This window comes from Cupressus sempervirens, chromosome 2 (assembly GCF_028749045.1).
Source record: "Cupressus sempervirens isolate cs-2001-9-10 chromosome 2, ASM2874904v1, whole genome shotgun sequence".
Lineage (NCBI taxonomy): Eukaryota > Viridiplantae > Streptophyta > Pinopsida > Cupressales > Cupressaceae > Cupressus > Cupressus sempervirens.
In genome coordinates this window covers 742,967,478-742,983,064 of record NC_143119.1, presented here as the reverse complement: position 1 = coordinate 742,983,064, position 15,587 = coordinate 742,967,478, and the positions used below count along the sequence as shown (strand labels likewise).

Sequence of the window (15,587 nt, the reverse complement as noted above, 5' to 3'; positions counted from 1 at the left end):
GCTGCTATAGGCTAGCCACCAAAATCATGCCCTTTCCTTCATCAAAACTATGGGATATCCCCGCAAATTTCAAACCTCTTGCATACAGTATGTTGGGATCTTATAATACATGTTAGGAATAGTTCATTCTATAAGAATTGGCTCATCATTCAAAGAATGGACTGAATTACCATTGAAGAAATCAAAATTACATTAAAAAAAACTCAAAACCCTTACACCTATCACATTCTCGGGGGTGTACTTGTCTTTTGTCTAATGGGTCCCATAGGCTGCTTTGGCCTTGCAGACGTTATTAAAATCATTCATTCAGATTCAAATTGTTCAAACAACCATGTAAGGACTTGAAAAATATGAGAATTCATATGTTCAAATCATTCACACACTTATAACAATCACCAAATTTAAAAGATCACCAAAAATTGCAAGATATTTGCCTTTATTGCTTTGTTTATTGCATAGTCCGTACAATTTGAATACAAGTCCTCCACACAGCTCATTCCATGCCTTTATCAGGGCTAATAATATGTGCAACTCAACCTCCAAAACCAAATCCAATCAGTTGGGAATCATTTAGGACTGAAAAAGCCTAAAAACTAATTTCCCTCCTGATTACAACTAGCCGTTACAATTCAAATATTTGAATTTATAATTTTATTTAAATGACTTCTACCAACTTTTAACCCATCATACTTTATCACATGATCCCTAAGGATTCATTTACATTATTATTGACTCTATATACCTATTTAGATTCATTGGGGCACTAATAGCTCTTTGTATATTGATTTGGTCCTAGGATCCTTATCACAACCCTTAGGATATTTGTTCTTTACATCATAAGTTTTGTCTTCAAATTCGATAATGGGCTTCAACAATTCCCAATTGACTTGGTCTGTTCCATATTCTCCTCCATATGCCTTCAAATCCTTCATGGTCCTGATTACTTGCTTGTGTGCACCTCAAATCCTTCATGGTCCTGATTGCTTGCTTGTGCGCACCTGCACCAGGGTCACAAATGAGCTCCTCAAGTTGAACATATCTGCTGCTGCCACCTCCCCTTTCAAAAGAGCATATCTGCTCTTTAATGGTCTCTCATTCCTTCAGGGATGCCTCCTGTCTTCCCTTTATCTTCCCTTTATCCAACCAAACCAAAAAATTGGACTAGTAAAGACAGGAAAAAGAATATAGAGGTGCACTAGAAAGTGCCAGCTGAAAACTTGCAGCAGCACATGAGCTACTCTATAATGAGCCCTCAAAGCCAAACTCTAACCAGGTAAGCAATATTAGTTCTATCAAGGAACATATGATGACTAATTTATATTTGATAACAAAAGAGAACTCATCTTAAGGACCTCTTGTACAATAATACACCTGATAAATTGCTCATTCAAGAAACCAAATCTGATAATGGAAATTCTGATTCATGGGTAATAAAGTTTGGCCCAATGTGAATTCACAAGTATCTCCTCGAATGGTGCTTCAGGGGGTAGCATTGCAGCTTGGCCCCCTAGTTTCTCACTTGAAGAATTTTTTCCAAATTCCAACTGGATAAGAACTACTTTGACAGAAAAGTAAACCATTATTATAACAAATACTTACTTTCCTAACCCAGTTAATAAGCAAGAACACTAGAGATCCATCTGTGAAAGTCCCTTTTTTATAAAGAAGAAGATAAATTAGGGCTCTATCCCCTTTATATACTCCTCAACTTGGCCCAAAGAGAAAAAAATTTGCACATCATATCACATGCTTTGGCAATATACGCCCTCTAATCTTTTTCCAAGTCGGAAATGGATGAACAAGATTCAATCAGCAGGGACCTGCATTGTAAGATGAAATCAGCATCACAGTAAAATCAAGGTACTTTGGTCATCAAGCAACAGCTTGAGAAGATTCAAAAGGATGTTTAAGAGGAGAGACCTGATGACATTCTGTTATTGCAGAAAAATTGTACGATTGCTCAATTTGATGCAAACAATGAAACAATTTGGAGGGTAATATCAAGGATGATTTGGTTTGTTGACGGAGAGTGGAACACAATATATTTCTATAAAATGACTCGACATAGAAGAAATTATGATACCATAACAAAGCTCCAAACAATCAATGGAAAGTTTATTTTATTTTTAATTTTATTGACAATGCGAAGTTTTGAATTAATGACCTCCCCAAAGGAAGGCTAGCCAACTGACCTCTGTACTGCAGGTGGCGCTCAATGGACAAGTTTACTATTCAGTGCAAAGCATAAAGATCAGGTTTTCAACTATTTGCAACAGCTATATAAAGAACATGTTGAAAGAAATCAATTGTTAAATGAGATCCTCATGAATATTTATCAAAAGAAAATCTTCAAAATCATTTTCAATATCTGCTTCTCTGTTTCTTGAGTACATGCTGGGATATATCCATTGTGAAATTCAATGATGAAAACAGAGAAAAATTACAACATTTGAACAAGAATGAATATTTCTTGTGAAATTCAGCTCTCGATATAATCAATTTGAGATAATACTCAGATTAGCAATACAAAATTTAGCAAATCTGATATACAAATAGGTGCACCTTGCTCACTAGCGATATCTTCTGTGTTGGGGAGCACAGAAGGGAAATTGAAGGCTTGTTATTGTTATTGTGGGCCACTATCCTTGATGGTTGTGGATTGTTTGAAGTCCATGATCCTCCTTTCCATAAGTGCCAGTCTCAGTCAGTGCACATCCTCTATGTCAACCTCTAATATAAGGTCTCTCCATGCAGCACCTGCTTGATCACTGTGATCTGATTATTCCTTTCGCTGTTATGTTATTTGAGATGGAAACAAAGTATATGTTTATTGGACAGGATAAGAATGGCAATTGCTGGTTAACCCCTTTGCTCCTAGTGCAAAGGTGTATGCTCAGCTGATGTGTATATAGTTTCATCACAACGAGCTGACTCCACTAGAGGCTTGAAATAAGACTAAAGTTTTAGACAATGGCAACAAGAGAAGCTACAGTTCACCCTTGAATACAACTATCGAGTGCAGTACTGATTACAAAGTGTATCCCCCCGGTTCGCACACGATGATTGCTCCAATAAATAATATTTGGCATAAATTGGTTTGCATTGAATTTGGATAACAGTTAAACCACAAATGACTAAATAGTCAATCTTAACTCTGCTTCAATACTAACACAGTGCTAGCAAACAATGTTCGCACTGGGAGTGAGAAGCTGCTATTGCTGTTATGCTATCTTCCTTATTCTAGAATTAACTTTGATTCCTCAATCTATGGATCTCACAATATTATGGTTGGAATCTCACAATGAAGTTCCGCTATTACAATTTTTTCTATTACATGATACAAATATTTAATATTCTCTTAAAGGCAAATCCGTCTCTACATTAAAGACTTTACAAATTTATAAAACTACAACAGACTAGGGTGACACTAGATACCACCAAAACTGCGCTAGCTTGTCCTAGCTTGCAAGCTAACCAAGATTCACTAACAAAAATATAAAACGTCTTCTCACTTCTCAAAGAACTATTTTTATGCACTACCTTGAGCCTACCTCCCAACATTTGAATTCAAGCAAGCCAAAGGGGAAATTGCTTGAGTGCCGCAAATATAAGAATGGCACTAATTCATCAAGACCAAAATAAATTTAAAAAATTCCCTTTAAAAGGGGATATTACCTTCTAGACAAATCCTAAACTAGGGTTTCCACTATCATAAAAAGAACCTTTTTTATTTTTGCTTTAAATGTGTCCTTGCCATACTCGTGTGAATAGCCTTCTTCCTCAACACATAGACCTTCTTGATGTCAACTAATTGCCTCTACTTTTATGCAACATAACCAATCTTACAACAATTAAATTTTTTTAATGTCAACTTGCCTTTATACCTATCACCCTTTCTCAATTTTCTCACAAAGTTTGCTTCTTCAAGATCTGGATCATTACTAAACCTAGACTCATTTTCCCCACAATGCCTTAAAGGTAGCCTCCTTTCTAAAGGATTTTTTATTCATAACTCTCAATAAATATGTCGTTAAAGTCCCATGCAACTCATCCATAGTCAAAGCATTTAGATCTTTGGCTTCTTCTATTGTAGAAACTTTTGTATCAAACTTAGAAGGAAGAGATCTAAGTACCTTTTTAACATACTAAATCTGTCATATCTTCACCAAGTCCTCTAACACTGTTTACCTAGGATACCGATTCATAGTAGGAGAGCAGGGAGGTGGAAAAGGAGGCGGACGGGCACGTGGACACATCAGGATGCCTTGCAAATGTTGTCTGGATGCCATCCACAAGCATCCAAATACATCTAGAACACGCTTCTAGACGCATCCGGATGGCATCCAAACGCATTCAGGCGCCTCCACGAACATCTGAAGAGAAAACAAAAAAAGAACCAAATTTTTTGACCTATTTTTCAATTAAAACATGTACTAATTAGGCTTATAATATCATATTTTATTTTTGCCAAACCCTAAAACGGCCCTAATAGAGGCCTTTCAACCATCGTTTTGTTTGCAGTTGGGTTTGCTCTTCTTATTTGGCTTCCATTTTAGCATTTTGAAGGCAACTTGATTGTTTTTGAAGAGGAACAATCATAGGGTGAGAATTGGCTTCCACGGGTTTATTAAAACACTAAGAGGTAAATACTCTATCCCATTCTTGAGTGTTTCAACGAATTTTTTAAAGATTCTGATATATTTTTTCAAGTTTGTCGAGAAATTTTTCAAGTTTTTTATTTTTTTTTTTAAATAAAGAAACAAGTTTAGGAATATATTTGAATGGTTTTGTATCATCATTTTTTACTTGTATGCTTCATATTAATAGTTTTTTTATTGATTTAAATTTATTTAATTTCTTATTATAGAAAGAAACTACATTATATTGTGCAAGAATGGCTGCCACAGGTAGTCAAAGTTCAATGGGAGGACAAGGTCAGAGTTCAATGGCAGGGCAAGGAGGGGATATTTTATTTGGGGTCTCCTCTATGGAGACATACAAAAAAAATATCACAGGTTGCAGGTGGTGGCTCCTATATTTGGAGTTGTAATTATTGTCAAAGTAACAAAGGAAAGCCTATAATAGCTCTTATTCTCCGATAAAGCTTCATTTTATGAGCCCTGCTGGTAAAGGTTTTGGAATGTGCAAAAGTGCAAATGGGAAGGGGTTGTCTAATGCACAGATAGCTTTGTTTGTAAAAGAACAAAAGGCTTCTCATCATTTGGTTAAAAGATCAAAAAAGAGTTATTATCAACCTCCTTCCTCAATAAAGAACAAAATGCAACCACCCGTTGAAATGGAACCAATTGTATCTTCCAAACATCCATTCATGCAAGTACTTGTACCAGGAGAAGAGGATGAAGTAGAAAATTTTGCAGTAACCTGGAAAAGAGGTCCATTGCAATCTACATTTAAAATGGAGGCAAGAGACCGTGTTAATGAAGCCATTACACATTGTCTCTATGCTAATGGCCTTCTTTTCAACCTTGTAAGATCACCATATTGGAAGGAAGTGGTAAGAGCCATCAAAGAAGCACCAAATGATTACACAAGTCCTGGGTATGAAAAGGTGTGTACCACATTCTTGCAAAAGGAGAGAGTTTCTATAGAGAAAGCACTTCAACCCGTTAGAAATTATTGGTAAACTTCAGGTGTGACAATTGTGTCTAATGGTTGGAAAGATACAAGAAACGAACCATTAATTAATGTGATTGCAGTGTCCCCGAAAGGGGCAATGTTTCTAAAGGCAGATGATTGTCAAGGGGAGGTGAAGGATTCACATTTCATCCCAAATATTCTCATTGAGGCCATAAATATGGTGGGTGGTGAGAATGTGGTCCAAGTTGTATAGAGAATGCATAAATTGTAGGGGTGCTAGTGCTTTGATTGAGGGTCAATGTGCTAGTGCTCTGATTGAGTGTCAATATGACCATATTTTTTGGACACCATGCACTATATACTCTCTCAACTTGATTATGCAACAAATTGGCACTCAAATAGATTGGGTGAAGCAATATACGAAGAGGGAGAGGACATCCAAACATTTGACTAACCACAACATTTCACAACCCATTTTTGTACATACTCACAATTGGAGTTGCTGAAGGAAAATTAATTTTTTGCAATTATTAAATTTCATGGATTTGTAATTTAGTTTATATTTATAATTTTACTGTCAAATCACATATTGTTAACTTGCTTAGGTTGTTGAGACCCGTTTTGCATCTCATAGTATTGTTATGAAACAACTTCTCAAGGTGAAAGATGCTTTGAGCCAAATAGTCATTTGTCCTCAATGGGGTGCATGGAAGGCTTCAAATACAAAAAGAGCCCTAAAGATTAGGGGTATGATCTTGGATGAACGTTGGTGGGTTCCTGTGCAATATGTATTGGATATCACCAAGCCCATCATGACTATGCTTCACTTTGCCAAAACAGATACACCTTGCTTGGGAGATGTGTATGATGGCATGGACACCATGATTGAGAAGGTAAAACATTCTATACAAGCACATAAGAGTGACCCTATAGAATGTCAAGCCTTCTACAATAAAGTGAAAGTCATTATTATTCATCGTTGGGAGAATATGACTACCTCATTGCACCTCCTTGCATATGCTTTATCTCTAAGGTATTATAGCGACACAGTACTTTCTATGCCAGATAGAATTGCACCATATGTTGATGAAGAGGTTGCTAATGGGTGCTCCAAAGCTTTTGCAAGAATCTTCCAAGATGATGAGATGCATGAAAAGGTGAGGCTAGAGTTTCGATTATTTGCTTCCGGAGCAAGGTTTACTCTATTTGCAATTAAGGACAAAAATAAAATGGGAGAAACCACATGGTGGTACATGTATGGTCAGCCATACAAGCATGTACAACATCTTGCAATCAAAATCCTCTCACAAGTAAGTTTTTATTTTTGTTTTTAATTACAACTTGTATTTTGTCATATTGTCATTTACTTTTCATTTGTGTTTAATTTTAAAAATTAATTTTGTAAACACAATGCAGGTTGCAAGTTCTTTTCCTGCTGAAAGGAATTGGAGTACATATTCCTATATCCCTTCAGTGAATCACAACTGGTTGGGGCCAAAAGAAGCTGAGGACTTGGTCTACATTCATACCAACTTGAATCTTTTGTCAAGTAAGGATGATGAATACATGGATGGGGCAGCCAGACTTTGGGATGTACTCCCTGATTGTCCAAAACTTGGATGCAACAATTACCACGATAATGGATGATGGTGATGATAGGTCCATGACACATGGTGCATCTAGGGCAAGTGGAACCATTCTTGGTTAAAATGATATGTAATGATCTGACCCACACAACTACTCTTAACAATCTTTCTGCCAATATGGCAATCAGATGAAAACTCGTTCACGATTCTGGAGGGTAGTACGGTGAGCGTGGAGTTTGAAGCACGAATGCCAATTGGAACAGTATAGACAATATGGAGGTCGTACATTGCATGGGTGACTATACAGTATGATGGAGTGGAGATGGCAGACAAGGATGTGAAGGTCGTACGGCATGAAGAAGCTTGTACGATGGACAGCGGGGTTCGACAATGGACAGCTCGTACAAGGAAGAGGCACAATGGTCATACGAAGGAGGGAGGAGAAGCACAATGGTCGTACGATTAGATGTTGAACAGGTCGTACGGTAGATGCAAAGCAAGGTCGTACAGTGGATTCCAGAAGGTCATACGATGTAAGGTGAGCCAAACAGTATAGTTGGTTGTGTCCAATGATCGAATCACTTAATACAACAAAGATAAAAACTCGAACAAGAAATGGAGAGAGTGAACACAGAAACATTTAATTAATATTCGCAATATGATGGTGCTCCGATTTGCCAGATCTGGGCGGAGTATTACAAGCAACGGAATAAGGTGAGGGTTGAATCCCACCGAAACTGGAATAGTCAAGTAGGAAAGATCTTTCACTTCTGAAATAGCAAACAACAAAGAATCCCAACTGGAATTCGCAGTACAAAGAAATAATCCAAATTGCATACCTACTACTACCTACAAGCCATGCTTAAATACCCATCAGGAAAACCTTTTAAAGGTGTACAAAGACAACCGACGGCCAAACTACCTATGGAACAATTAAAAATGGGTCCAAGATATATTAAATCAATCGGCCCAATAACAAGGTTTAATTAATTACATTTATTTTATGACGAGGATATTACAATCCTCCAATTCGAAATTTGCTTGTCCTCAAGCAAATGCAAATCCGGCTATAGAAAACCTTTTGTAATCAACTTCTTCAATCCTAAGTCAGGTACTAAGTAGATCTTCCCACCGAAGTAAATGATGTCATCAATAATTTTGTATCTTTCATCGCATACATAGCCATCCATCAACTGATATGCAAAAGTGTTATTGGAGTACTCAACCAATAGAAGGGCCCGCCAACTATCCAAGGAATGGGGTAAGGCGTTGATTGACGTGTTTTTACTTGCAATGTCTGGGGTTCGATCATGATTAAAAATGGTCTCCATCTTCTTGATTATGACTTCCCTCGATCCTTTATTTGACATTCCTCTTAGCAACACCTTCTTGCCATCTATCTCGAATGAAAAGTCCATCCTTTTGAAACTTTGGGTGTATTGGTCAAGCGTTTCCAACCACTACATGCCCAAAATGATGTTAGTATCAACCAAATCAATGACAAAGAATTCATCTATCATGGTATAGTTTCCCATGGAAATTTGTAGCCGTGGGATCACACGAGTGCAAGGTAACAAAACTCCTCCTGCAACCTTAACCTCAAATCCTCCATGCTCAACTACGTGCAAGCCTTTACTAGTGACCAAAGATGAATTGATGAAATTGAGTGTGGCGCCACTATCAATCATGATTGGGACTCGTTTTCTGTGAAGTGTGCCACAAACCCTAAAGATACCACTTCCAATCGATGTAGTGAAGGTAGCAATGGAACCCTCTTTTTCTATCGGGGCATTTATTCTTTCCTGCTGGGTAATTTCTTCGTCATTCGCTGCAAGTATTTGTTCTTCGTTATCATCATCACCTCAATGTAATGAATCTTTCCCTTCCCAAGGCAATGATGACTAGGACCCCATGGTTCTTTGCACATGAAATAGAGCTTTCTCCTCCAGAGCTCTTGCCAAGAATCTTCATCAAACTGAGGTTTTTTCTGAATTGGCTCCTTGTCTTTGTCTTCTTGTGGGGATGGTGTTGGTGTAGTTGCGTGAGTTTTGGAGGATGATGCAACCATGTCACACCCCTTCTTAATAGATTCATTGAGACCACACAAGTTCAACCCTTTGATCCAACCTCTCAAAGGCTCTCTCAGCCCATCCATGAATAACACAATTCGACATCTTTCAGAGATGTCAGTGACTAATACTAACAACCTTTGGAATTCAGTGACGTAGTTGTCTACTATGCCCTTTTGCTTTAGTTGAGCTAGATCTATGAAGTTTAGCTCAGGATCCTTCCCATCGAAACAGTCAATGAGTCTCTTAGTGAGCTCGACATAAGAGGTCACTTGGTCATGACTGAGAGTGACCAATCCACAATGCCACCACCCATGCGCCACTCCTTCTAGATGAAGTGTTGCGAACTTGATTGCTTCCTCTTCGGGCATTGGATTGAGTTGGAAATAAGTATCTGCCTCTAGAACCCATGATTGTGCAATAATGACTCCAAATCCATCGAATGGCGATAAGTTTACCTTTCTGATCTTTCTCCTGAGACCATCATTAAAATAACCGCGATTTCCCCCACCAAAATATCTCATTCTTAGATCAACATAGTCTCTGTAAGATATATCACCTTTCATATTTGCGTTCCACCAATCTACCGAAGTTATTCTTGCATTTCTTGAAAAGTGGGTTCTCTTTCTTTGCAAGGTACTTCCGCCCTTGGATGGAAGATGGGTATCAAGGGTCGAGAGCAAGACGGTTAAAAGTTTGCCATTCCAAAAACCGAGTCCTCGCTATGCCCATTTTGTTCTCCTGTTGTCTTTCCTTTGGATATCTTCTGTAATGTTTTCTGTTGAGCTCTCTTAAAAGATTCATAAGTTCTATCGTAGGATCCTGATGATATGCCATTCTATCAATAGGGTTATTTCACCTTCTCCTTCGAGTATAAACTTGCATTCACTTCCACAAACTGGCAAAATCAAAAGCTCTAATACCACTGTAATGATCTGACCCACACAACTACTCTTAACAATCTATCTGCCAATATGGCAATCAGATGAAAACCCATTCACAATTTCGGAGGGCAGTACAATGAGTGTGGAGTTTGAAGCACGAATGCTAATTGGAATAGCACAAACAATATGGAGGTCGTACGATGTCTGGGTGACTATACGGTATGATGGAATGGAGATGGCAGACGGGTCATACACCAAGGATGTGAAGGCTATACGGCATGAAGAAGCTTTTACAGTGGACAGTGGGGTCTATATGGTGGACAGGTCGTGCGAGGAAGAGGCACAATGGTCGTACGTAGGAGGGAGGAGAAGCACAATGGCTATATGATTAGATGTTGAACAGGTCGTATGGTAGATGCAAAGCAGGGTCGTACAGTGGATTCCAAAGGGTCATACGGTGTAAGGTGAGCCGTACAGTATAGGTGTTTGTGTCCAATGACGTGCGATTGAAGTCGGGTGTTGGTGGATGATCGAATTACTTAATACAACCAAGATTAAAACTCGAACAAGAAATGGAGAGAGTGAACACAAAAACATTCAATTAATATTCGCAGTATGATGGTGCTCTGATTTGCCAGATCTGAGCAGAGTATTACAAGCGATGGAATCGAGTGAGTGTTGAATCCCACCGAAACCAAAATAGCCAAGTATGGAAGATCTTTCACTTCTGAAATAGTGAACAATAGAGAATCCCAATTGGAATTCACAGTACAAAGAAATAATCCAAATTAAATACCTACTACTACCTACAAGCCGTGCTTAAATACCCGTCGGGAAAACCTTTCGAGGGTGTACAAAGATAGTCGACGACCAAACTACCTAACGAAATAATTATAAATGGGTCCGAGATATATTAAATCAATCGGCCCAATAAAAAGGTTTAATTAATTGAATTTATTTTATGACAGGGATATTACATGATATGGACCTTGCAACGGCTGGAGATGAGGAGGATACGATTTTTATTTAGAATCCTTATGATTCTGATTAGCGAACATTGAATCATGAACTATGTTTTTTTTTTTGTAGTTTGGACATGGAGTCTAAAACATGAATATTTGTGCCTATGAATATTTAATTGACATGTGAAATAACTTGAATCTTGATCAATGGTGAAGTATCATATGATACTATCAAATGATGTATGTTTGTATTTTTCTAAGTTTCTAACTCTAAGTTCTTGTATTTATAAGTTTCTTTAATTCTTTGCATATATATTAATTGGAGGAGTTCCTATATGCACACTCCCTCCCCGCAGATGGTTGTTTCTTACACAAGGTGTTGATTTCTATCCTGCGCTTGACAAATGAGGTGGCTCTCATGGCCTTCTCTCCAGAATGTTTACATAGACTCCTTGATGGCCTTGCTTCTCTTTGCAATTTACGACAGTTGGCAGTGAACCTGAACAAGACCAAGGTGATAGATAGTCTTAAGTTATCTTAAGAACTCTCACCTCCATTTCTTATTTCAGGGTGAGGAGATTGAGATTGCTTCCTCGTACACTTATTGTGGGTTTCCTTTTGGTGTCCATTATTCATGTTTTACCACTGATATTCTCTCAAAAAAATGCATATTTTTGCAATTTTTCCACTAAAAACACTTTTTTTGTAAAATATCAGCCCCAATATTATGCGCATTTGAATCATTTGCCCCTGTTTATCATGATATCTGCCATTTTTTTCAATTTTATCAACTATGCATAGAATTCACAGCTCATCAACCTAAAGTAAATAAGCAACAATGTTTTCTTCCTCCTCCATGTTCAGACATTCAGAAACAACTTCATACATCTGAAGCTTTGCCACTTTGTCTTTATCATCGCCTTCATAGATATTGTAAAGTTTGCCCCAGACTTCTTTTGCAATCCTGCAATGCATTATGTTTACAAACTCAGAGATAGCTAAAACCACATAGAATATCATTTTATGTCCTTACATTAGTTTCACATGCTCTCTCCCAGATTGATCCCTTGAAGGAGTATCTGGGATCTCAATAACATCCGCAATTGATTAGCAATTTCCAACAGTGCCACTGAAGAAAGGCTCGGGTGCGTGGAGCAGAGCTGAATCTCCCATAAACCAGGGGGAAATCTACGCAATAGGGATGGATGAATACAACAATAGCATAAACTGTTAAAGTTTTTACAGTTGCATTTAAGGACAGCAATACAGGAACTGTTGCTTTTACAGTCGTGCTTAAGAACAAATATTTATTTGTAGTTCTGCTGTTTAAAAATTTAAATTGGTGAAGTCTAGAATATATTTCACTCGTTTAGAGCCATGATCATCTGACCCAGCATGATCATCAGTGCGAAACACGCTTGTGACGTATCTTCTTTGTTAAACTATCTACAGTACCCATAAAAATGTCACAGTTAGACAAAGGAATAGGTAAAAATAATTTTTTTAAGTCCCTATTAAAGAGAAAACATTTGCTTATATAGGAAATTAATTTTACATCTACCTTGAATTATATACAGGACAATGACCCGCACCTAAAATATGCCTCCTCTACTAAGTACCTGCAACCCTCACCATCAGGCCCACTCAGGCTATATCATAATTCTTTGCAAACCCTATCTACTCAATAAACCTTAAAACTCAAGCCGAAGCACAAATCAAAATAAAAGGCTGATAATTTGAAAACAATAAATCGAATCACAAGAGTTAAGAACGCGAATCTTAGAGACAAGAGCAAAATATTGAATAAGAAATTCAGAATAGGTAGTCTCATGTCTTCAGGCATATTTTTCAAGATTACAAGAGGGTTCTGGGTTTTAATTTCGAAGGTGAAAAAGCATAAAATGGTTGTTAAAAGAGTACCGAAGCCGGTGCAGTGAACGGTGACTGACTGTCCTGGGATAGGCTTCGCCCCATTGCCGCCCCTCAACACCACCTTCTCTATTCCCATTTTTCTGTTTTCTCCTTCCTTCCTTCTCCGCCCGTTGAGTAAATACGAGTACCCTTCGGTGTTCTTCAGGTGAATACTCGGTTTTATGTAATAAAATAAAATAAACACTTTCTAAAGAAATAAACAAACTCTTCGCGAATGAAGTAAAAGATAAAACAAAGTCACATTTTTTCTTTTCAGATTTTAAAAAAAAATAGTGATTTTTTTCAATTTTTTTGTTGTTTCTGAATACAAACTAAGATCAATCAAATGTGAAATTTTTAGAAAAATTATAATGTTTTTGATTTTTTGAAAATTGGTCAACTAGAGGATAGCTATGCTCTAGATTTGTGTTTGCCTTAAAGTTGATATGTTGTTTAGATGTATGCTTTATTTAAGTTGTGTGTGTTACATAGCAGCAAATGTATCTTGGTGCGAAATTAGTTCGAAGAAGGTGTAATCTTATTAATGGAAGAGTGAAGTATTTATTGTTTTTTTAGTTATAATTAACGTATATGTATATGTTATGATATTATCGTATAGCATTGATAGCATGGGTGTGAACAATTTGTAGTAATGCAACTTATCAAGAAAGAATCTAAAGTGTTGAAGAATTGATAACCCCCCACCCTCCCCCTCTTCGACTCTTATACCTTTATACCTATACCGTTATGCCTTTGTATCATTATCATTATAATTTATCAAATTGTTAAAAGCAAAGTAATATCTTATTAAATTTTAATTTTCTCCAATATATAAATTTTATAAAAAAATTAAATTATTATATATATTTAAAATAATTATTTATATTTAATAATGTGATAATTATTAAAATAAATAAAAGTAAAATAATCTACATACATTTTATTTTATTTCATGATAATACTAGTTTTAAAATAACTATTTAAAAATGACTTGATAACCAAAATAAATAGTAAATTTAAAATAAAATAATTTTACAATGATTGAATAACCCATCAACTTGAATTAGAAATGTTGTTGGCATCTATGTTATTTGGTTTGCAAATCCACTCTTTAGATTGTAATAATATATTCAACATGGAGTGGACGATTCCTCCATAATTCTGTAAATATACTAAGAATGCGAAAGAAAATATAGAACAGCAAAAATGCATAAACACAAAGTTTATCGTGGTTTACCACAAATCGTGGCTACATCCACACTGAGAGCAGAGGAATTGTATTAATGAGAAAAACTAATTGAGTTTACAATACATGCGATCAGCATTTATAGATCACAAATGATCAGCTGAAGAGACAAATAAATGGAGGGAAAAACACAAGTGTCTATTGGCCGTCACAATTCAACAAATCTCCCACCTGAAGACAACAGATACACTAGTTGATCATCCATTCCCCTGCTCTACATGCTGACTTACTTCTTTTTAACAAGGCCAAGAGAAGTCCTGGCACATTCGAACTTCTCCTTGGCAACAACCTTCGTCAACATGTCCACCGGATTGATCTTGGTATCAATTTTGGCAACCTTCAGTTTTCCTTATGCTACCACATAACGAACATAGTGAGCATGCTTGTCAATATGTTTGGAGCGTCGTTAAGAGGAATGATTGTGAACCATAAAAATTGCACTCTAACTATCTGAAAATAAAACATAATCATCTTGTTGCCAATGTAAATCGCTGAATAAGCGTTGCAACCAAATCATCTCTCTAGCCCCTTTGGAAAGAGCCAAGTATTCAGCTTCGGCAGAAGAAAGTGCAACACAATGTTGCAATCTTGAGGCCCAACTAATGGCAGCCCTGGCAAATGTGAAAGCATAACTAGTAGTAGACCTGCACTTTTCTCGATCTCCGGCAAGATCTGAGTCATTGAATCTGTCATGTCCCCAATTTTCTGGTGACAGTTCGATTTAATTAATTTAATTAATGGTTGTCCAAGGACGACTAATTAGTTATTTTAATTAAATAAATAAATATTAAAAGATGACCTTGTATTTAATGAAGTGACTTTAGTATTTAATAAAGTGACTTGGAAAATATTTAATAAAGTCACTTATGAGATAAGATCAAAATTGTTCTAGAAGTCTCTGGAGAAGGTGGAGAGAAAAGAATAAATAGGCACCCCGGGGCTCCATTCGAATCAGGCAGTTGATTATCTCTCTTTGATTTTCAGATTGTGATTCAATCACAAGTGCATTGTGGAACCTAGGGTTTCGGCAATTGACACAGTTGGCCATTGAGAACGATAACTCTCAATTGGTACGCAATTTTGAGGGTGTGAAATATCATCCGAATTATTGCAGATTGGAGGTGACATTCAGTCATTTCATCGGGGCAGAATTTGTGGCCTAAGGCCAAATTCGAAGGATTGATATTTGAAGATTTTAGTTTGCAAGCGTCACGGTATTCCATTGAGATCATTCTCGAGAAGCATCGGAGAACCAGATCAAAATTCGCAGATCACAGTCCAGCACTTCCGTATAAGGTTTGGGCCGAATTCCATTTCCCTTGGACAGTCGG

The 15,587-nt window shown here is 37.0% G+C and overlaps 1 protein-coding gene across 1 annotated transcript in view; it reads right to left on the bottom strand.

Moving 5' to 3' along the window:
• FKBP12 (FK506-binding protein 12) overlaps positions 1–13,196 on the bottom strand; it is a 40,512-nt gene extending 27,316 nt beyond the window's left edge. Inside the window, exon 1 of the mRNA XM_089815277.1 lies at positions 13,020–13,196. Coding sequence (XP_089671403.1) covers positions 13,020–13,107 — 88 coding nt within the window. The 5' untranslated portion in view covers positions 13,108–13,196. The remainder of the gene's footprint in view (positions 1–13,019) is intronic.
• Between the last annotated feature and the right edge of the window lie 2,391 nt (positions 13,197–15,587).